Raw genomic sequence first — 23,813 nt, 5'->3', positions numbered from 1 at the left:
ATGTAGAAATCAGAAGGACTGATGAGTTCATGAACGAAACGGTAAGTTTGCAGGGTTGCTGTCCGGCATTCTTGCAACATGTCCTGCCCATCGTACCGCTTTAGCTACCTTCTTGATACTGGGTTCGCCGTAGAGCTGGGCGAGCTCATGGTTCATTCTTTGCCGCCACACACCGTCTCCTTGCACACCGCCAAAGATGGTCCTAAGCACCCGTCTCTCGAATACTCTGAATGCTCGCAAGTCCTCCTCGAGCATTGTCCATGTGCCATGTCCGTAGAGGACAACCGGCGAATCTTTTTTGACCGCAGTTCTTCTGGAGCCCGTAGTAGGCCCACCTCCACAGAAGATGCGCCTTCGTATTTCACGACTAACATTGTTATCAGCCGTTAGCAAGGATCCGAGGTAGACGAATTCCTTGACCACCTCGAAGGTTTCCCCGTCTATCGTAACATTGCTTCCCAGGCGGGCCCTGTCGCGCTCGGTTCCGCCCACAAGCATGTACTTTGTCTTCGATGCATTCACCACCAGTCCAACTTTTGTTGCTTCACGTTTTAGGCGGGTGTACAGTTCTGCCACCTTGCAAATGTTCGGTCGACAATGTCCATGTCAAATTGACTGGATCTTTTGAAAATCGTACCCCGGTTGTTACACCCGGCTCTCCGCATGACACCTTCTAGCGCAATGTTGAACAACAGGCACGAAAGTTCATCACCTTGTCTTAGTGCTCGGCGTGATTCGAACGAATTGGAGTGTTCACCCGAAATCTTCACACAGTTTTGCACACCATCCACCGTTGCTTTGATCAGTCTGGTAAGCTTCTCAGAGAAGCTGTTCTCGAATTTTCCATAGCTCTATACGCAGTCTATATTGTCGTATGCCGCCTTGAAATCAATGAATAGACCTGGTATTCGCGGCATTTTTGAAGGATTTGTTGTACAGTAAAGATCTGGTCCGTTGTCGAGCGGCCGTCAACGAAGCCAGCTTGATAACTTCCCACGAGCTCATTCACTTATGGTGAAAGACGACGAAAGATGATCTGGGATATCACTTTGTAGGCGGCATTAAGGATGGTGATGGCTCGAAAGTTCTCACACTCCAGTTTGTCGCCTTCTTGTAGATGGGGCATATAACCCCTTCCATCTACTCCTCCGGTAGCTGTTCAGTTTCCCAGATTCTGACTATCAGTTTGTGCAGGCCAGTGGCTAGCTTTTTCGGGCCCATCTTGATGAGCTCAGCTCCGATACCATCCTTCCTTTTTTTTCCTCGTTTGTCGGGTGAAGATCACTGCGTCCAGATTTTAGGACTATTGTGATATACCCTTTTACTGTGAAATACGCAAGTTATCTCAGTAACATGTTTGTCACTGAGATACCTTGGTATCGACTGAACTCAAGACCATCTATTATTGATGAATAGAGATCCTGAGTTACAGTATGTGACTCCCCCATTCTGGCGAGACTAGCTTTATGAAGCCAACCACGTCCTTGGGGGATAAGATCCATATGTCAGCAGGCCCTAAAGGGCGTGCTGAGAACTTTGTACCTACGTTGGGTGAGTGCACTGCAATAGCAGAGGATGTGTTCTGATGTTTCTCTCTCCTCGTCACAGAAGCGGCAATTTGAGGTTTGGATTGCTCCGATCTTTTGTAGATGGTATCTGCAGGGGCAGTGTCCAGTTATTAGACCGGTGTAGATGTTGAGATCCCTTTTGTTTAAGACCTAATAGTTGTTGGGTTTTCTTGGGGTTAATCGTTACGAGCCTTTTGGATTGGCTCGTATGGGGAAGTGCATTCCAGTTTGATGTGATTTGACTGACCATATATTTGTTCAGTTCCATTTTACAGAGCAGTCTGAGATCCCGCAGAAGGGCTCAGGGCCAATGAACCTTTCATTAGATCCATTCCTGGCTAGCTCATCAGCAATCTCGTTTCCCTCTAGACCCGTATGTCCTGGGATCCAATATAGGTAGACTCGATTGCGTATGGATAAGTTTTTCAAAGCCAGAATGCATTCCCACACTAGCTTTGAGTTACAAGTGTAGTTATTAAGCGACTTAAGTGCCGCTTGGCTGTCAGAGAAAATACATATTTTTGCAAATCTATACTTTCTCCTCAGGCATAATAACACGCATTCTAATATTGCATATATTTCCGCCTGAAATACTGTGGGCCACTGTCCTAAGTGGACAGAAATTTTGTTGTAGGGCCATAGATTCCGGATCCTGTCAGATTATTCATTTCGAACCATCTGTGAAGAAATTTATAGAGCCTGTTGGAACGTTGGGTCCACCTCCTTCCCACTCCTGGCGGGAAGGAATGAACACATCGTAAGGTAAGTCATAATTGACTACCGTTTCCATCCAGTCACTACAAATTCCTATTGCGGGATTTATGGCAAATTCATTTAATATGCTGAGGTGACCCGTAAGGTCTCCCGACAGCAGTGTTTTTGTTCTCTTTAACCTTAGAGCACTTTTTCCGCTTCCAGCTTTATGAATTGATCTAACCGGGGCCGGTGAAGCATTGCGTCTAGGGCCAAAGTGGGTGTACTACGAACTGCACCAGTGATGGCTATGCAAGCGGTGCGTTGGATTTTGTTGAGCTTAGCCCTTGCAGCAGCCTCATTAGTTTTAGGCCACCAGACAAGGGAAGCGTAAGTTGTCCTGGGACGGACAATGGTTTTATATATCCACATGATCATACTTGGTTTTAGGCCCCATCTTTTACCAAGGGTTTTTGAACAAACCCAAAGTGTATTGAGACCTTTCTGCACAACTGATTGGAGAAGAGAGTTCCAATTAAGCTTTGCGTCGAGTATGACACCTAGATATTTTACTTCACTTGAATAAACTAATTGTGTTTGATTCAAGAAAAGGGGTTTCAGTTGTACCTTTCTCCGTTTGGTGAAAGGGATAATGGAAGTTTTGTGGGATTTATGCCTAGTTGATACTTTTGACACCAGGAAAAAGTGTGATTTAGGGCAGATTGCATTCTTTCCACGATAACACTTTCGAATTTGTCTCGTACAATAATGACAACGTCATCAGCATATCCAACCACTTCGAAGCCTCTTCTCTCTAAGCTGTCTAGAAGCTCATCCACCACCAGTGACCACAACAAAGGAGAAAGCACTCCGCCTTGCGGACACCCCCTTGTTGCTTTAACAGTGATGTATGAACCGCTAAGCTCAGAGGAGATTTTCCGATTAGCTAGCATAGCATGTACCCAGGTAACAATGCATGGGTCGAATTTTCTCCTCAACATTGCTGACCCTATAGACGAATAAGAAGCGTTATCGAATGCGCCCTCAATATCAAGAAATGCTACAAGAGCAATTTCTTTTGCATTAAGTGTTTTTCGATTTTTGAACTACCGTATGTAGTGCCGAGATCGTAGATTTTCCACTTTGATAAGCGAATTGGTTTTTTGACAAAGGCATTGCTTTCATAAATTTGTGATTTATGTACTCGCATAGTACCTTTTCCATAATTTTGAGCATTACAGAGGATAAACTTATCGGCCTGAATGCTTTGGGGTTGGTTATCTCTCTTGCCTGCCTTCGGAATGAAGACAGCCCGGATTTGACGCCAATCGTTAGGTATGTGCCCCAAAATCAGACTCGCCTTAAAAATCTCAACCAAGGGTGGAACCAGTGTTTTCTCCTCTTTTGGATCAACGCTGGAAATATTCCATCCATGCCAGGAGACTTAATGGCTCGAAAGATCTCACAGCCCTCTCAACCCTGGCCCGAGTGAAAGCTTCCTTTGCAACCTTTATTGCGTCTTTTTAAACCCAGAAACCCATGATTGGATCTCTTGTGGATCTGAGACAGCAATTCCAGTGCCTTGGTCGCCGATGCTCGACTCAGGGATTGAATCAGGGAAGTGGATCTTTAACAATTCGCTCAGTGTATCGCTAGGCTCTACAGTGAGCGAACCATCCGTCTTTCGGAGGCTACCCACACCATTGGAGTGGTCTTTTGAAAGAGTTTTTTTGAGTCTGGCCACTACGGGTGTATTCTCTATGCTTTCACACATTAGAATCCACGATTTCCGTTTGGCTGACCTTATTTCTTTGTTGTAGTTCGTCAGGGCCTTTCTGTATAGGCTCCAATCGCCGGTTCGCTTAGCACGATTGAACTCCCTACGCGCAGTTTTCCTAAGCTTCTCAAGAGTTTTATTCCACCATGGAACGTCTCTACTCGAACTAGTTGATTTAGTTGGACAGCTCTCTTGGTAGGCGTTAAGGATTTTGTTTTTAATGGATTTGGACGCATCTTCCAATTGTGTTATGGACTTGATGTGACTTTCTATGATGTACTCTTCGGATCGTAGGATAGCTGAGTAGGATTCCCAATCAGTTTTCTTAGGATCTTTAAACGTTTTTCCATCGTTAGACCCCTTCCCATTCGAAGATGATGTGTTTATGGTCTGACATTGATATTTCTTCAGAAACATGCCAGTTTTTATTTTATCAGAGATAGACCGACTACATAGAGTCAAGTCCAAAACTTCCTGACGAATGGAGTTTTCAAACGTGGGCTTGTCACCAACATTACAAATGTCAATGTTCTTGGAAGAGAGAAACTGTAACAGGTACTCACCTCCGGCGTGTATATTGGTACTTCCCATACGGTGTGATGTGCATTTGCGTCGCACCCTATGACGAAGGGGATGTTGTGTCGGTGGCTGTAGGCTACGAGCGCAGCTATTTCTGGAGGAGGATTTCGTCCACGTCACCTGGGAAGTATGCCGAGACCACCAAGATCTCTCTACTCCCTCTGGCGGAAGGTACCTCCATCCTGACCGCTACGATGTCCCTTTTATGAATTCTGAAATTGGAAAGTATTTACAGTTGTTATGTAATAAAATAGCCGCTCTAGGAGAAAGCTGGCTGTCATCATATACCAACTTACATGAGTGTTGTGGAATACCTTGTATTCTGGATTTATTGACCCATGGCTCTTGAATGAGGGCCACGGTTAAATTCTCTTTGGTGAACCTCCGACAGAGCACACCCGTGGCGCTCTCAGCATGGTGGAGGTTCACTTGCAGAACTTTAGTCGCCATTTCCGGGGTTCCGCTTTTTTCCGGACGACGACTGTCCGGCTTTGGATGTTGCGGATCATCAGGATGTCGTTTGGTATTACAGTCTGGGTTTTCTCTCTTCCTGTAGCAACCTGGCCCGCCAGTTTCGCCTCTGTGGTCAAACTGTCGCTTTTGCACCCCTTTGCCCTGTTTAGATACCTTTGGTTTGGTACCACTAGAGCAGGGGTCGCATGTAAGCTTCGAGCTTTTTCCTTTAGAGGCGGACAGACTAGCCTTTATGGTGCTTTTGGGGTGAGATTTACTAACCTCGCCCTTGAACCGGAGGCTTCCTCAGATTTCTCTTGGGTCGGCCTTCCAGTTAGCCGAACCTCGCTCGAACAGGAGGCCTCCTCAGATTGCTCTTGGGTCGGCCTTCCAGTCGGATTGGCGGTAGCGGCAGTCGGTTGATCTGTAATCTTCCCAGTTGGATTTCACCAAATCGGTAGTTGAGGGTGTATTTGGACTTCTTCAACTTTTCCATCGACGCACCTCTACTGTGAAGATCCATTCAACATGAATATCTTTCAGAATGGATCGTTTCACAATACGCCAATTAGTTGTTGTGATGTCATTTTGGCTTTCTATGAGAGCCTTTATTCGGTCGTCATCATAGCTGGAGCTTTGTGGGAAGAATGCTCGGATCATCTCTGGACGTGGAATCGCCACTTCGTCCATTGCCATCAGCTCTGCACCTTCCCAGGGTTTCATGGATGGGGATATTCTCTTTAACCACTCAGCAGTCTCTTGATCCTTACAGATTAGAACCATGTAACCGGACTTGTAGATGAGGTTGTTGAATTTGGGTTTTATTGGCTCGTTTCGCTGTTGAACTACTCTGAGCAGGAGTGCTTCTTGTAGAAGGTCTAGCTGGGCTGTAGTGAGTTGGACGGTGGGAAAGTCTTTGGGTATTATCCCGACCTTCACGCTTTTGGCCATATCACAGTAGCTGATACCAGCTGTTTTCCTCATGGGTGGGTTTTGTTGTCCAGACACGTTTTTCTGAGGCGCGCGGTTTGAGGACTGTTGGGCGCGCTCTCTCGGATCCAGATGGTGCTTCACCCTTTTTTGTTTAGGGTCCTCTGTGGCGGATTTGTCTAGGTCGTTTCTCGAGCGTTTTGAGGAAGTGGGCTCGCTCTCCTTATTCAGGATTATGGACAAGGCCTCATTCCGGTCTTTTCCTTCTCCCGGAGAGTTCTAAGCTGCTTCCTCTGCGAGCGTGTGAGTGTGGGGATTTTCTTTCTCGGAGCACCCTTGGCTTCCGTAGAACCCTTGTTATCTTCGGATCCTTTGCTACTTGCTAAAGATTTTGGGGTTGATGATGATCCTTATACCATCATCTTCGTTATCTTCCATGTCCAACAGGTTGGAGTCGGTCGATGAGGGGGTTGTAGATCTGGATCAGCTTTGTCGAAACATGTGCTGCTCCGGGAGATAGGCGTTGAGGGCAGGATATTTCCATCTTCTCCTGCGAACTACTGAGTAGCTGGTCTTCGGTAAGGCCAAGCTGACTCAGAGTATTCTCCACTTCGCTCTCACACGACTGAGAGAGGCAGTCGTCACCTTGAGGGTTGTTTGTAGAATTTGTACTCATTTTTGGTCCCACGAGTAGCTAGGAAATAAATGTCCGCTGCACCAGTGCCCCGCCGTAGTGCAGTAAGGGCTGCTTACTGGGGTGTTCGCCCTGGTGCACCCCAGGCTCCGTTCGCGGTTGAGCATGTTTAGAACCCCCTCAACCATTCAGCCCTCGGCACGGGTCGCATGACACCTTGGCATTGGGGTTTATCCATTTTTGCTTTACACGATGGCCATGAATAACAGCCATCGCAACCTTCCTCCTTTACCAGGGCTTAGGACCTGTAGCTCAAGTTCTCAATAGTTTCACAATCTTTCGGACATGCAACTACAGCGAACCATCATTGCTAGCGGAGTTAACTTACCAGCTGCTTTATTGATCTTTAGCTGTTGGATGGCATCCTTAACTTCCCTCAAGGTGGGGACTGGTTGACTTCCATCGTCCGCTGAACTGACGTAGTCATCTCCTCCGCTGCCTTGACTTTCACTGCATGTACTCTCAGCGCCATTCAAATGCTCCTCGTAGTTCGCTACAGTATCGACTATACGACAAGCATTCAGCGGACGGAAGAAGGGGCGAGGCCTAGCCCTCGTATGTGGAAGACATCATACTTCGACGACGAGGTATTTAAGGAAGCGCTCCGCCGCGAGCACAATACTCTCGGTCTGAGTGGCGAGCAGCTGGTAACAGTACTCTCGCGTGCATGCGATGCCACCATGCCTAGGAAAGTCCACCCTAGGAACGACCCAAGTCCGTGGCCTCCCTTTGTGGAGCTGCCAGGGGCCAGAGTGGCCGACGAGGGAAGAGTAACTGTGGCGGAACTTGCGGGGATTGCACAGTCCCTTAGTGTAGGTAAGGCGCCAGGACCGGATGGTATTCCGAACCTGGCCATCAAAGCGGCCATTGCTGAGGCTCCCGAGATGTTCAGATCTGTCATGCAGAGATACCTGGACGAGGGAGTCTTCCCTGAAGCATGGAAAAGGCAGAGCTTGGTCCTATTGCCAAAGGCGGGAAAACCACCGGGGGATCCGTCGGCATATAGACCAATATGCCTGCTTGATACGGCGGGGAAGGTGCTCGAGAAGATCATCCACAACAGGTTGTTGATACGCACGGAGGGTGCGGATGGTCTATCGAGTAACCAGTTTGGCTTCCGAAAGGGTAAGTCGACCGTAGACGCTATCTTGTCGGTTACCAAATCCGCGGAGATAGCTATCCAGCGTAAGAGGAGGGGAGTTCGCTATTGTGCAGTAGTGACTCTCGGCGTGAGGAATGCTTTCAATAGTGCCAGTTGGGCAGCTATTGCAGATGCGCTCCTGCGTCTTGGAATTCCCGAGTACCTGTACAAGATTCTTGGAAGCTACTTCCAGAATCGAGTACTGGTATACGACACGGAGGCGGGTCGGAAGTGCGTTGACATAACCTCAGGGGTTCCGCAAGGTTCCATACTGGGTCCGGTGTTATGGAACGTCATGTACGACGGTGTCTTGAGGTTGAAGTTCCCGGTGGGTGTGGTAATCGTCGGCTTCGCTGACGATATTACGCTGGAGGTCTACGGCGAATCGATCGAAGAGGTGGAGTTGACTGCAGCCCACTCGATCGCAATTGTGGAGGAGTGGATGAGTTCCAGGAAATTAGAACTGGCTCACCACAAGACTGACGGGGTTGTTGTTATCAACCGAAAGTCGTTCATGACACATAGGTTGATACCGGAGATAGGTACGTGGGTCTAGAGGCGCCATGGGGAAACCACTTTCCACCTGACCCAGGTCCTTACAGGCCATGGTTGCTTCAGACAGTACCTACACCGGTTCGGACACTCGACCTCGCCCGACTGTCCGGTGTGCGCAGGTTTAGAGGAAACGGCGGAACACGTGTTGTTCGTGTGCCCGTGTTTTCGCACAATGCGTGACCACATGCTTGCCACATGTGGTCTGGACACTACCACGGACAACCTAGTCCGGAGGATATGTAAAGATGAATTTCCCTGGAACGCCGTTTTATCGGCTATCGTCTAAATCGTCTCGGAGCTACACAGAAGGTGGCGCGTGGATTCGAGGAATGGCTAGTTCAGGCGCAAATAAGAGGTGGTCCAAGGGTTCGGAGTCGGCTTCATGGGTCAAACCAGTGCCCTGTGGTCGAACTCAATTTTTTTATCGCAAGTGGCCGCGTGAAGAACAACATGGTATCGTCGCTTTCGCGGCGTCGGTCAACCGGGCGGGTTCCGAGCCCGAGGACGGACAGGGGTCCTCGTCAAGGCTGGGGCAGGCGTAGGCACCGCGTCGGCAAGTCCCTCTGTGTGCTGGCGAATAGGCCCTATCGCAGAAAGGCCAATTTGGGGTGCACGCGGCATCATCATTCTTGATACCAGTCGTGCATAGGGAAGCAGGCGCGAAGTCGACCCTTCCCACCTTCCGAGGACATAGGGCGTGGTAAGGCCACCTGGAAAGCCGGCAATGCGCTGGCACGATACCATGGTGTTCTTCTAAAAAAGCGAGTCACGATGTTCGGTGCTGCAAGGACACGCAGCTAACCTCGAGGGTGCGTTGTGCACTGGCCCCCCTTTGAAGCATTACTTTCTGGTTGTACCGAAGGGACGATGGGCTTGGCGGCAATGGAAACGGTTTAGCTGGTCGGGGATGCAGTCCTGCCTCCCTCGTTTGGAGGTGGCCCCTAACCCCGCACTTCCTGGACAACCCAGGATGTCTGTTGAGCAGATTCCCCCTCCATTGCTTAGGAAGAAACAAAAATGCTCCTCGTAGTGCTCCTTCCACCTTTCGGTCACCTATAGAGGTTGAAGGGGGTCAATTGGAGGAAAGGAAAAACAACTTTTAAAGATGCCAAATTCCTGTGAGTGAGTGAGTGAGGGTTAAAAATAACAAATTTTTAGCGTTACGTAATTTAAAAAAAAAACTCCGACGACACACTGTTAGATGACTTTACCCATTAATGGGTACTGTGTTATTGTTGATATTATTCCCACCGTGAAAAATTCACCCATTTTCTTGAAAAAGTGCCACTACCCATTTTAATGAGTAGTGGCGCTTTTTGAAGAAAATGGGTGAATTTTTCACGGTGGGAATAATATCAACAATAACACAGTACCCATTAATGGGTAAAGTCATCTAACCGTGCAGCGCTCTTTTATGGAACTGTCGCTCTCGCTGTCGATACTGTTAATCTCTGACAAATAATCTGCATTGCAAAATGTTTTATTTATTTATTCATAATCAAATTTACTGTGTTTTTTGCAAATTTGGTTTTGAAATCCAAACAAAATTAAAAATAATTTATTTGGTTTATCAAGCAGCAGGCTACATGAGAAATATTTGCAGCTGCATTTAAAAAAATATAAAATATATTTGCAAAGCTTGATTGCAAAAATATATGTGCGCTGCACATACAATTTAAATGGAAATTAAGCTCAGTCTGTAATGTTACGTTTAGACAAGGCAAGTGAATTGAGCAAGTCGCTTGAATCGAACGTGAATGGAACGTTTAAACACATTAATTCAATTCACTTGAATGAAAAGAAAGTTGAACATGTTCAACTTTTGGCAAGTCAATTGAATTCAACTGAGGCTTCGGTCCGATTAGCGAATTAAAATCAAATTAAACTTAAAAGTGACAGTTCGGAAATTATGAAATCCCCCGCTCATAAGAATGGCTGGTGCTACCCAGCAAGACCAACAAAATATCTATCAAAAATGATTCAACATCTGTCAAAAGTAATCTTGCTCTGCGAGCAGGGTTATTTGAAAATTATTGAACTGTCATTTTTAAGTTTAATTTGATTTTAATTCACGAATCGGACCAAAGCATGAGTTGTTCAATTCACTTTTGCCCTGTAAAAACGTAGCATAATTAAATCAATGATTGCATTTTTGCCAGTGTACTCAAATCTCTCCGTGCAACACAAAAGCTATAATTTTTTTTTATAGCAAATGGAAAGGTTTATTTTTCACCATTTTCACCACGACTCTGAGCAAAACGTCAAATCGCGTTGACACTTTGATCAGTGAAAAGATGGAGAACATACCACGAACACACGAAGGTACGTATTTTTCATTATTTTCCCTGGTAATTCCTTCCGATTTTCTCAAAAACTTGTGTTGTCATCAAGTTCAAATACTAGTAAACCTAAATCAAATAGTATCTCACATAAATTCGCAAAATAAGATACGTTTTCAAACGTTGCATTTTTCTACATTTCGGATTCGGGTGGCGTAGCCATATTTTTCTCCGACCTTTTTCACCACACTTATGATTCAATGTTTTTGTTTTCCGTTTTTCTGCCGCCCACAGACATCGAGGCCCAAATCCGCGATATCCAGACGAAGAAAAAGGAAATCAGCGCGGAAGCGGCCAAGGACAAGGGCGTTGGACTGCTCGAAAGTGGATACTATGACAGCGAACTGTACGACGGTTCCGCCGGCAAGGGCAAATACGAAGGCTACGTGACCTCGATCGCCCCGAACGACGATGTGGACGACGACGAGGACGATGGCATTCCGATGGGGCGGGGAAACCGCCCGGCCGGCTACACCGCTCCGGCGGCACTGCTGAACGATGTGGCGCAGGTTGGTTTGGTGCGATTTTTTATTGCATTTTTAGATTTTAAAATGTTTTATCCATTTCAGCCCGACACGGACTACGACCCGTTTGCGGATCGTCGCAGACCGACGGTAGGCGAGAAGGAAGATGAATACCGCCAGAAGCGAAGACGGCTCGTCATTTCCCCCGACCGAATCGATCCGTTTGCTGACGGTAAGTGTCGATAGTTGTGATAATTTTGATTAGTAATTAATAGTCTAGATTTTATATGATTAACCCTTTCCCGCCCACGACTTTTTTCCAAGATTTCAATAGGAAGGAATCATCTTTGAGAAAAATGCTAGAACAAAAGTTATTTGGGATAGCCAAAATTAGTGGAAAACGAAAATAAAAGTTTTTTATTGTAAATCAATAGTTAATTGATTGTTTTCAATAGTTTCACTATTTGTACTCAAAGTTGATTATATTTCCAGTCTAATGGAACCATAAAGATGTGTCCAATATTCCTTTTTGTTGTTGAAACAGTTCGATGAAGGTTAGAAGGTGCAAAATTTGATGGTGCACCACAGACACCATGGGCGGGAGAGGGTTAAGTATGTCGAATCGTTGCCGTTCTGTTTCAAGCACTTGAGTTATCAGATATATTCACTCATTCGAGATTTAGATAGAACTTACAGAACAATATATTTTTCAAATTGAATTTCGCGGATTTCTAACTAACATGAGATGTAATTATCTTTTTTCCAAATCCATATTTTTTTTTGGCGTTAAGTTTGCAAACCAATTGAATTGAATTATTGTTTCTGATAATCTCAAGCTTGACCATTTATTGAGCATGAGTGTAACTTGGAATGACTGCGAGTACTTCCGAAAGTCCTCACCGTGTGTTTGTGTGCAAATAACTCCCGTCCCACGTTCAATTATATCACTTTGATTAACGTAACCACCACTTACCATGCAGGTTTGCGGACCACCGTGTCAGTATGAGACCGCCGCCGAAGAGGAAGGCTCTCTCAGAAATCTCAGGTTATTATCGATGCGTTTTCCTGGTGGTGACACTTCCACTAAGTTTTGGAATGCAAGAGATGCATTTCTGCAAGTATGCAGACACTCTTCCCGTCCTCGAAAACTGTAAAAGGCGAAGTGGTTGCTGCCCGGAAAGCATCGGAAAGGTGTGAGAATGGTGAAGCGAGTGTGTGACTAAAGAAACTGAGAACAGAAAATTATTAATCACAAAGATTTTTTTAGGAACCCGACAAAATGTCCCACTTTAAAAGCCACACTGATTCGTGAACATTTTTCTGCCAGTTTTTAATTTTTATTGATCCCATGTTACGACAGACGAATTAATCTCACAAACGATAATAATTTTCAGCTTGTTTAAAGTAAAGCTCTAGTATTAGACAATTTGAGACAAGGCAGAAAAAATGTTTCGCGCACTGAGGACCTGGCTGGCACACGTACGTATCACTGTCCGGGACGGAATTTGAAATTAAAAGCCCCCTTTTATACTATTGATTCAGTAAATATTGTCTCTAGCTGAAGCGGAAGCTTAATTTCAAGTTGTGTCTCGTTCGTATAAGTTAGATAATTTAATAGAAAAAGTCGAAAAGTCACTTACTTGGAAACGGAAAACACTAATCAGAAGTGGTTGTCTTTTTTTGCTTATTTGTGATTTATTCCAGGCGGAAAAACTCCCGATGTCGGGTCCCGTTCCTATACGGAGATTATGCGCGAGCAGCTGCTCAAGGGCGAAGAAGCTGAGGTTGGTCAAAGTGAAGTTCCGCAGCCACCAAGCAACATCGATTCTAATCGTGATATTGTCTTACAGCTTCGCAAGAAAATTCAGGAGAAAGCCAAGGATGGAACACTGAAGGTCAGTAGCAGCAGCAGTTCCACTGCCAATGGCGACGGAAGCAAAGCGATGGCAGCCGAACCGAAGAAGCGAGGTCGCTGGGATCAAACGGTGGAGGAGACGTTCGTGCCGCCGAAGAAGCTGGCCGTGCCGGCCACACCGACTTGGGGCGATGCTGAGGTGAGTTTTTTTTTTCATTCTACATGGGTTCGTAACTGTTCAATTGGACAAAGTTATCCAACTGGGCAGAACTGTTCACCAGGCAGTGGGCAAGTCTGTTTAACTGAACGCGACTAGATATGAAGGTTTATGGGCACTTCGCCTAATAGCTGAAATTTGCTTCCTTATGAAGTGTGAAGTGAGAAATGAGTTTTACAAAGTAAGAAATAAGATTTTAGAAGTAAGTACAGAAAAGTAAGTACCCCAGTAAGTTGGGAAAACTTCCTGCAGGAAGTTGGGAAAACTTCCTTCAGGAAGTTGGAAAAACTCCCTTCAGGAAGTTGGAAAAACTCACTTCAGGGAGTTGGGAAAACTTTCTTCAGGAAGTTGAAAAAACTTCCTTCAGGAAGTTGGAAAAACTTCCTTCAGGAAGTTGGAAAAACTTCCTTCAGGAAGTTGGAAAAACGTCATTCAGGAAGTTGGGAAAACGTCCTCCAGGAAGTTGGGAAACCTTCCTCCAGGAAGTTGGGAAAACTTCCTCCAGGACGTTGAGAAACCTTCGTCCAGGAAGTTGGGAAAACTTCCTCCAAAAAGTTGGGAAAAAGTCCTCCAGGAAGTTGAGAAAACGTCTTCCAGGAAACTGAGAAAACTTCCTCCAGGAAATTGGAAAAACTTCCTCCAGGAAGTTGGAAAAACTTCCTCCAGGAAGTTGGAAAAACTTCCTCCAGGAAGTTGGGAAAACTTCCTCCAGGAAGTTGGGAAAACTTCCTCCAGGAAGTTGGGGAAAACTTCCTCCAGGAAGTTGGGAAAACTTCCTCCAGGAAATTGGGAAAACTTCCTCCAGGAAGTTGGGAAAACTCTCTTCAGAAAGTTGGATAAACTCCCTTCAGGAAGTTGGAAAAACTCCGTTTAGGGAGTTGGAAAAACTCCCTTCAGGAAGTTGGAAAAACTTCCTCCAGGAAGTTGGGAAAACTTCCTCCAGGAAGTTGGGAAAACTTCCTCCAAGAAGTTGGGAAAACTTCCTCCAGGAAGTTGGGAAAACTTCCTCCAGGAAGTTGGGAAAACTTCCTCCAGGAAGTTGGGAAAACTTTCCGCAGGAAGTTGGCAAAACGTCCTCCAGGAAGTTGGGAGAACTTACTCCAGAAAGATGGAAAAGCTTCCTCCAGGAAGTTGGGAAAACTTCCTCCAGGAAGTTGGGAAAACTTCTTCCAGGAAGTTGGGAAAACTTCCTCCAGGAAGTTGGGAAAACTTCCTCCAGGAAGTTGGGAAAACTTCCTCCAGGAAGTTGGGAAAACTTCCTCCAGGAAGTTGAGGAAAACTTTCTCCAGGAAGTTGGGGAAAACTTTCTCCAGGAAGTTGGGGAAAACTTCCTCCAGGATGTTGGGAAAACTTCCTCCAGGAAGTTGGGAAAACTTCCTCCAGGAAGTTGGGAAAACTTCCTCCAGGAAAACTTCCTCCAGGAAGTTGGGGAAAACTTCCTCCAGGAAGTTGGGAAAACTTCCTCCAGGAAGTTGGGAAAACTTCCTCCAGGAAGTTGGGAAAACTTCCTCCAGGAAGTTGGGAAAACTTCCTCCAGGAAGTTGGGAAAACTTCCTCCAGGAAGTTGGGAGAACTTCCTCCAGGAAGTTGGGAGAACTTCCTCCAGGAAGTTGGGAAAACTTTCCCCAGGAAGTTCTGAAAACTTCCTCCAGGAAGTTGGGGAAAACTTCCTCCAGGAAGTTGGGGAAAGCTTCCTCCAGGAAGTTGGGAAAACTTCCTCCAGGAAGTTGGGAAAACTTCCTCCAGGAAGTTGGGAAAACTTCCTTCTAGAAGTTGGGAAAACTTCCTCCAGGAAGTTGAGAAAACTTCCTCCAGGAAGTTGGGAAAACTTCCTCCAGGAAGTTGGGAAAACGTCCTCCAGGAAGTTGGGAGAACTTCCTCCAGGAAGTTGGGGAAAACTTCCTCCAGGAAGTTGGGGAAAACTTCCTCCAGGAAGTTGGGGAAAACTTCCTCCAGGAAGTTGGGGAAAACTTCCTAGGAAGTTGGGGAAAACTTCCTCCAGGAAGTTGGGAAAACTTCCTCCAGGAAGTTGGGAAAACTTCCTCCAGGAAGTTGGGAAAACTTCCTCCAGGAAGTTGGGAAAACTTCCTCCAGGAAGTTGGGAAAACTTCCTCCAGGAAGTTGGGAAAACTTCCTCCAGGAAGTTGGGAAAACTTCCTCCAGGAAGTTGGGAAAACTTCCTCCAGGAAGTTGGGAAAACTTCCTCCAGGAAGTTGGGGAAAACTTCCTCCAGGAAGTTGGGGAAAACTTCCTCCAGGAAGTTGGGGAAAACTTCCTCCAGGAAGTTGGGGAAAACTTCCTCCAGGAAGTTGGGGAAAACTTCCTCCAGGAAGTTGGGAAAACCTTCCTCCAGGAAGTTGGGAAAACTTCCTCCAGGAAGTTGGGAAAACTTCCTCCAGGAAGTTGGGAAAACTTCCTCCAGGAAGTTGGGAAAACTTCCTCCAGGAAGTTGGGAAAACTTCCTCCAGGTTGGGAAAACTTCCTCCAGGAAGTTGGAAAAACGACCTCCAGGAAGTTGGGAGAACTTCCTCCAGGAAGTTGGGAAAACTTCCTCCAGGAAGTTGGGAGTACTTCTTCCAGAAAGTTGGGAAAACTTCCTCCAGGAAGTTGGGCAAACTTCCTCCAGGAAGTTGGGAAAACTTCCTCCAGGAAGTTGGGAAAACTTCCGCCAGGAAGTTGGGAAAACTTCCGCCAGGAAGTTGGGAAAACTTCCTCCAGGAAGTTGGGAAAACGTCCTCCAGGAAGTTGGGAGAACTTCCTCCAGGAAGTTGGGAAAACTTCCTCCAGGAAGTTGGGAAAACTTCCTCCAGGAAGTTGGGAAAACTTCCTCCAGGAAGTTGGGAAAACTTCCTCCAGGAAGTTGGGAAAACTTCCTCCAGGAAGTTGGGAAAACTTCCTCCAGGAAGTTGGGAAAACTTCCTCCAGGAAGTTGGGAAAACTTCCTCCAGGAAGTTGGGAAAACTTCCTCCAGGAAGTTGGAAAACTTCCTCCAGGAAGTTGGAAAACTTCCTCCAGGAAGTTGGAAAACTTCCTCCAGGAAGTTGGAAAACCTCCTCCAGGAAGTTGGAAAACCTCCCCCAGGAAGTTGGAAAACTTCCTCCAGGAAGTTGGGAAAACTTCCTCCAGGAAGTTGGGAAAACTCCCTCCAGGAAGTTGGGAAAACTTCCTCCAGGAAGTTGGGAAAACTTCCTCCAGGAAGTTGGAAAACTTCCTCCAGGAAGTTGGGAAAACTTCCTCCAGGAAGTTGGGAAAACTTCCTCCAGGAAGTTGGGAAACTTCCTCCAGGAAGTTGGGAAAACTTCCTCCAGGACGTTGGGAAAACTTCCTCCAGGAAGTTGGGAAAACTTCCTCCAGGAAGTTGGGAAAACTTCCTCCAGGAAGTTGGGAAAACTTCCTCCAGGAAGTTGGAAAAACTTCCTCCAGGAAGTTGGAAAAACTTCCCCCAGGAAGTTGGGAAAACGTCCTCCAGGAAGTTGGAAACACTTCCTCCAGGAAGTTGGGAAAACTTCCTCCAGGAAGTTGGAAACACTTCCTCCAGGAAGTTGGGAAAACTTCCTCCAGGAAGTTGGGAAAACTTCCTCCAGGAAGTTGGGAAAACTTCCTCCAGGAAGTTGGGAAAACTTCCTCCAGGAAGTTGGGAAAACTTCCTCCAGGAAGTTGGGAAAACTTCCTCCAGGAAGTTGGGAGAACTTCCTCCAGGAAGTTGGGAAAACTTCCTCCAGGAAGTTGGGAAAACTTCCTCCAGGAAGTTGGGAAAACTTCTTCCAGGAAGTTGGGAAAACTTCTTCCAGGAAGTTGGGAAAACTTCCTCCAGGAAGTTGGGAAAACTTCCTCCAGGAAGTTGGGAAAACTTCCTCCAGGAAGTTGAGGAAAACTTTCTCCAGGAAGTTGGGGAAAACTTTCTCCAGGAAGTTGGGGAAAACTTTCTCCAGGAAGTTGGGGAAAAGTTCCTTCAGGAAGTTGGGGAAAACTTCCTCCAGGAAGTTGGGGAAAACTTCCTCCAGGAAGTTGGGGAAAACTTCCTCCAGGAAGTTGGGGAAAACTTCCTCCAGGAAGTTGGGAAAACTTCCTCCAGGAAGTTGGGAAAACTTCCTCCAGGAAGTTGGGAAAACTTCCTCCAGGAAGTTGGGAGAACTCCCTCCAGGAAGTTGGGAAAACTTCCCCCAGGAAGTTCTGAAAACTTCCTCCAGGAAGTTGGGGAAAGCTTCCTCCAGGAAGTTGGGGAAAACTTCCTCCAGGAAGTTGGGGAAAGCTTCCTCCAGGAAGTTGGGAAAACTTCCTCCAGGAAGTTGGGAAAACTTCCTCCAGGAAGTTGGGAAAACTTCCTTCAGGAAGTTGGGAAAACTTCCTCCAGGAAGTTGAGAAAACTTCCTCCAGGAAGTTGGGAAAACTTCCTCCAGGAAGTTGGGAAAACGTCCTCCAGGAAGTTGGGAGAACTTCCTCCAGGAAGTTGGGGAAAACTTCCTCCAGGAAGTTGGGGAAAACTTCCTCCAGGAAGTTGGGGAAAACTTCCTCCAGGAAGTTGGGGAAAACTTCCTCCAGGAAGTTGGGGAAAACTTCCTCCAGGAAGTTGGGGAAAACTTCCTCCAGGAAGTTGGGAAAACGTCCTCCAGGAAGTTTTCAGGAAGTTGGGAAAACTTCTTCTAGGAAGATGCGAAAACTTCCTCCAGGAAGTTGGGAAAACTTCCTCCAGGAAGTTGGGAAAACTTCCTCCAGGAAGTTGGGAAAACTTCCTCCAGGAAGTTGGGAAAACTTCCTCCAGGAAGTTGGGAAAACTTCCTCCAGGAAGTTGGGAAAACTTCCTCCAGGAAGTTGGGGAAAACTTCCTCCAGGAAGTTGGGGAAAACTTCCTCCAGGAAGTTGGGGAAAACTTCCTCCAGGAAGTTGGGGAAAACTTCCTCCAGGAAGTTGGGGAAAACTTCCTCCAGGAAGTTGGGGAAAACTTCCTCCAGGAAGTTGGGGAAAACTTCCTCCAGGAAGTTGGGAAAACCTTCCTCCAGGAAGTTGGGAAAACTTCCTCCAGGAAGTTGGGAAAACTTCCTCCAGGAAGTTGGGAAAACTTCCTCCAGGTTGGGAAAACTTCCTCCAGGAAGTTGGGAAAACGACCTCCAGGAAGTTGGGAGAACTTCCTCCAGGAAGTTGGGAGAACTTCCTCCAGGAAGTTGGGAAAACTTCCTCCAGGAAGTTGGGAAAACTTCCTCCAGGAAGTTGGGAGTACTTCTTCCAGAAAGTTGGGAAAACTTCCTCCAGGAAGTTGGGCAAACTTCCTCCAGGAAGTTGGGAAAACTTCCTCCAGGAAGTTGGGAAAACTTCCGCCAGGAAGTTGGGAAAACTTCCGCCAGGAAGTTGGGAAAACTTCCTCCAGGAAGTTGGGAAAACGTCCTCCAGGAAGTTGGGAGAACTTCCTCCAAGAAGTTGGGAGAACTTCCTCCAGGAAGTTGGGAGTACTTCTTCCAGAAAGTTGGGAAAACTTCCTCCAGGAAGTTGGGAAAACTTCCTCCAGGAAGTTGGGAAAACTTCCTCCAGGAAGTTGGGAAAACTTCCTCCAGGAAGTTGGGAAAACTTCCTCCAGGAAGTTGGGAAAACTTCCTCCAGGAAGTTGGGAAAACTTCCTCCAGGAAGTTGGGAAAACTTCCTCCAGGAAGTTGGGAAAACTTCCTCCAGGAAGTTGGGAAAACTTCCTCCAGGAAGTTGGGAAAACTCCCTCCAGGAAGTTGGGAAAACTTCCTCCAGGAAGTTGGAAAAACTTCCTCCAGGAAGTTGGGAAAACTTCCTCCAGGAAGTTGAGAAAACTTCCTCCAGGAAGTTGAGAAAACTTCCTCCAGGAAGTTGGGAAAACTTCCTTCAGGAAATTGGGAAAACATCCTCCAGGAAGTTGGGAAAACTTCCTCAAGACTTATTTCTTTTGAGAAGTAATAATTTTGTCATTCATTACTTTTCGCAGCACACTTCACAATTCTCACACTCACTTTTCTCTATCCGCATTCGAAGAATTTTTTTTTATTCAATGCGGCCAAATGACACGACACCGAATAAGAATTTCCAAAAGTTACGAAGAGTTGTCTCGCAGAACCTCAATCCGTTCCTCTGTTATCTCATTTGCAGAAAACTCCGGCCGATCACCGTTGGGATGAAACCCCCGGTCACAAGGGCAGCGAAACTCCAGGGGCGACACCAAGCGTCCGCATTTGGGACGCCACGCCGGCCCATTCCGGCGCAACACCGGGTCGTGAAACCCCGGCGGAAAAATCAACTCGCCGCAACCGATGGGACGAAACGCCCAAAACCGAACGGGAAACCCCCGGACACTCGTGGGCGGAAACACCCCGTGCCGACCGTGGCCCAAGTGACAGCGCAATGGAGAGCACCACACCGGCTTCCAAGCGTCGATCCCGTTGGGACGAGACACCATCCAACGCTACCCCGTCGGCTATGACACCTTCGATCGCTATGACGCCGACCCCGCATGCCACTCCAGCCCATGGGGGAACTACCCCGTTGCTTACCCCAGGCGGTACCACTCCGATCGGACACAAAGCTATGGCCATGGCAACACCAACCCCGGGACATCTGGCATCGATGACACCCGAACAGCTCCAAGCCTACCGTTGGGAAAAAGAAATCGACGAAAGAAACAGACCCTTCAGCGATGAGGAACTGGATGCCATGTTCCCCACCGGTTACAAAGTCCTACCCCCGCCCGCCGGATATATCCCAATTCGTACCCCGGCCCGCAAGCTGACTGCCACTCCGACACCAATGGCAGGAACCCCGGCTGGATTCTTCATCCAAGCCGAGGACAAGAGCGCCAAATTCATCGACAATCAACCCAAGGGCAATCTACCGTTCATGAAACCGGAAGACGCTCAGTACTTCGACAAGCTGCTGATCGATGTCGACGAAGAAGCCCTCAGCCCCGAAGAGCAAAAGGAACGCAAAATCATGAAACTGCTTCTCAAAATCAAAAACGGAACTCCCCCTATGCGTAAAGCCGCACTCCGTCAGATCACCGACAAAGCTCGCGAGTTCGGCGCCGGACCGCTGTTCAACCAAATTCTCCCACTTCTGATGAGCCCTACCCTGGAAGATCAGGAACGTCACTTGCTGGTCAAAGTCATCGATCGCATCCTGTACAAGCTGGACGATCTGGTGCGTCCGTATGTTCACAAAATTTTGGTCGTCATCGAACCACTGCTGATCGACGAAGATTACTACGCCCGCGTTGAAGGTCGGGAGATCATCTCCAACTTGGCCAAGGCCGCCGGATTGGCCACCATGATTTCCACTATGCGTCCCGATATCGACAACATTGACGAGTACGTGCGTAACACAACGGCCCGTGCCTTCGCTGTGGTTGCGTCGGCGCTCGGAATCCCCTCGCTTCTACCTTTCCTGAAAGCCGTGTGTAAGAGTAAGAAGTCCTGGCAGGCGCGGCACACCGGTATCAAGATCGTTCAGCAGATTGCCATTCTGATGGGGTGTGCCATTTTGCCGCATTTGAAATCGCTGGTGGAAATTATCGAGCACGGTTTGGTTGACGAGCAGCAGAAGGTCCGTACGATTACGGCGTTGGCTTTGGCTGCCCTGGCGGAAGCTGCCACACCGTACGGTATCGAATCGTTCGATTCCGTGCTAAAACCCCTCTGGAAGGGTATCCGGACGCATCGCGGTAAGGGTTTGGCTGCCTTCCTGAAGGCCATTGGGTATCTGATCCCGCTGATGGATGCCGAGTACGCGAACTACTATACGAGGGAAGTGATGTTGATTCTGATTCGGGAGTTCCAGTCGCCGGATGAGGAAATGAAAAAGATTGTGTTGAAGGTCGTGAAGCAGTGCTGTGCCACGGATGGTGTGGAGGCGCAGTACATCAAAGAGGAGATTTTGCCACACTTTTTCAAACACTTCTGGAACCATCGGATGGCGCTGGATCGGCGCAACTATAGGCAGTTGGTGGACACGACGGTGGAAATTGCCAACAAGGTTGGTGCGTCGGAGATCATCAATCGTGTGGTGGATGATCTGAAGGATGAAAACGAACAGTACCGAAAGATGGTGATGGAAACCATCGAGAAGATCATGGGCAACCTGGGCGCGGCCGATATCGACTCCCGCCTGGAGGAACAGTTGATCGACGGTATCTTGTATGCGTTCCAAGAACAAACCACGGAAGACGTGGTCATGCTGAATGGATTCGGTACGATTGTTAATCAACTAAGCAAACGGGTAAAACCCTATCTGCCGCAGATCTGCGGTACCATTTTGTGGCGATTGAACAACAAGTCGGCCAAAGTGCGACAGCAGGTGAGTTTCAAGAAATATTGTCCCAAATTGCCTTATAGGATATTCTAATACTAATATCATCTTCTTCCTCTCAATTCCAGGCTGCGGATTTGATCTCCCGCATTGCCGTGGTAATGAAGACCTGCCAGGAGGAAAAGCTGATGGGTCATTTGGGCGTAGTCCTATACGAATACCTCGGAGAGGAATATCCGGAAGTGTTGGGTTCCATTCTGGGTGCCCTTAAAGCCATCGTCAACGTAATCGGTATGACCAAAATGACCCCTCCAATCAAGGATCTCCTACCGCGTTTGACGCCCATCCTCAAGAATCGTCACGAAAAGGTCCAAGAGAACTGCATCGATTTGGTCGGTCGAATCGCCGATCGTGGACCGGAGTACGTGTCGGCTCGCGAGTGGATGCGAATCTGTTTCGAACTGCTGGAGCTACTTAAGGCTCACAAGAAGGCCATCCGACGAGCTACGGTCAACACATTCGGCTACATCGCCAAAGCTATCGGTCCGCACGATGTGCTCGCAACACTGCTTAATAATCTGAAAGTACAGGAACGACAAAATCGTGTGTGCACTACGGTTGCCATTGCCATCGTGGCGGAAACATGTCGACCTTTCACCGTGTTACCAGCGTTGATGAACGAGTACCGGGTCCCAGAATTGAACGTTCAGAACGGTGTGCTCAAATCGCTGTCGTTCTTGTTCGAGTACATTGGTGAGATGGGAAAGGATTACATTTACGCCGTGTGTCCGCTGTTGGAGGATGCCCTGATGGATCGGGATTTGGTTCATCGACAGACGGCATGCGCCGCCATCAAACACATGGCACTCGGCGTCTATGGGTTCGGCTGTGAAGACGCTCTGATCCATCTGCTGAACTACGTCTGGCCAAATATCTTCGAGACATCTCCCCATCTGGTGCAAGCTTTCATGGATGCCGTTGAGGGTCTGAGGGTAGCACTGGGTCCAATCAAAATCCTACAATACACTTTGCAAGGGCTGTTCCATCCAGCACGAAAGGTAAGAGATGTCTATTGGAAAATTTACAATTCGCTGTATATTGGATCGCAGGACGCCCTGATCGTCGGTTATCCACGCATTTCCAATGATCCCCAGAATCAATACATTCGCTACGAATTGGATTATTCGCTTTAAACGATGTGTCCTCAATATCAATAGTTTATACCTACTATAAGAACACATTCTTAATTGTGTGTACGATCAACAAAAGTAGCGCTACTAATAAATAGGTTAACATCTCGACGAGTGTTACGATGGCATCTCTAATTGGTGATTATTGCGAAAGAACCTAACCATTTTACTCTTAAACTATGTTTCGTAGACATGAAGAACGTCCTTAGCCTAGCGGTAAGATGCGCGGCTATAATGATAATGATCATAATTATTTTAAGAGATTATGGGTCGACTACAGCAATGAAAGTGACAGCTCAGGTGACAATACATGCTTAAGGACATAGTTGGAAGAGTACCACGATGGCAGTCAATATGGCACCGGACCTTCCACGGGTCAACCCCTCACCTCCCGCACTCCTCTCCCACCAACATTCGAATGCATCGAACAGCATCGAACAAAAGTTTAATATTCAGATTACTAACCTGTTCACAGTATATTTATGTACTTCCCGTGATAATTAACATGTTTCTTCAAAAAGTCCTATGCATTTCGGCTCGAAATATAGCCTAAACCAGCAGTTTCGTGCCAATTTAACTGCCGTCCGCGGTTTTTTGGTTTATCACTGCACTCCACTTCTTCTCAAAGGGCATTGAAAAAATCATATTTTTACAGATTTCTCCGCACATGAGCAGCCCGAAATGTTGATGGAATGCAAATGAAACATCACTTTATGAAATCAGTCACTTATTTGACGCGAAAACTTAATAAAAACTGCTATTTTTGTTCGAAAAAACGACTAAAAACTGATCGCGGAGCGAATGTAAACACCGGTACCGATAGCAGCAAACTAATAAACAGGGTGGCTCAAAACTGATTTTGCTCCGCCGCGCTCAGTCGATTATGTTTCATATTTTGGGTGTCGTTCGCTGGTTTCGGTTGGTTTGAATAGGGGCTTACCGTGCTCAGGTCGTTTCAGGTTTGTATGGCAGTTGATATGGCGAGATTGAATTTTACATTATTCTGATTGTGGCACTCCGTGATTGGGCGCTGGTGAGGGGAAGACCATATGACTGGAGGAAATTCACGAGCTTTAACTCCTTAGACAATGCATATTAAATGAAC

At 47.1% G+C, this 23,813-nt stretch overlaps 1 protein-coding gene across 2 annotated transcripts; it reads left to right on the top strand.

Annotated features, from left to right (window-relative positions):
• The first annotated feature begins 10,577 nt into the window (after positions 1-10,577).
• On the top strand, positions 10,578-22,836 carry LOC134206431 (splicing factor 3B subunit 1). Of its 2 annotated transcripts, XM_062682147.1 has the most exons (7): positions 10,578-10,712; positions 10,964-11,238; positions 11,299-11,425; positions 12,898-12,977; positions 13,044-13,247; positions 19,371-21,566; positions 21,647-22,836. In XM_062682147.1, exons 1-7 carry the CDS (start codon positions 10,685-10,687, stop codon positions 22,709-22,711), a joined length of 3,975 nt encoding a protein of 1,324 aa, XP_062538131.1. In that variant the 5' UTR covers positions 10,578-10,684; the 3' UTR covers positions 22,712-22,836. The 2 variants fall into 2 exon arrangements, with proteins under 2 accessions (XP_062538131.1, XP_062538132.1); XM_062682148.1 differs by lacking the exons at positions 10,578-10,712; positions 10,964-11,238; positions 11,299-11,425 and adding an exon at positions 11,811-12,672.
• The last annotated feature ends 977 nt before the right edge of the window (positions 22,837-23,813 follow it).

This window comes from Armigeres subalbatus, chromosome 1 (assembly GCF_024139115.2).
Source record: "Armigeres subalbatus isolate Guangzhou_Male chromosome 1, GZ_Asu_2, whole genome shotgun sequence".
Lineage (NCBI taxonomy): Eukaryota > Metazoa > Arthropoda > Insecta > Diptera > Culicidae > Armigeres > Armigeres subalbatus.
This window is presented reverse-complemented; position numbering and strand designations above follow the sequence as displayed.

Coding starts and splice junctions, on each gene's coding strand:
- LOC134206431 (XM_062682147.1), top strand. CDS start 10,685: ATGGAGAACATACCACGAACACACGAAG. Junction 11,239..11,298: donor TGCTGAACGATGTGGCGCAG/GTTGGTTTGGTG, acceptor TATCCATTTCAG/CCCGACACGGACTACGACCC. Junction 12,978..13,043: donor TCAAGGGCGAAGAAGCTGAG/GTTGGTCAAAGT, acceptor ATTGTCTTACAG/CTTCGCAAGAAAATTCAGGA.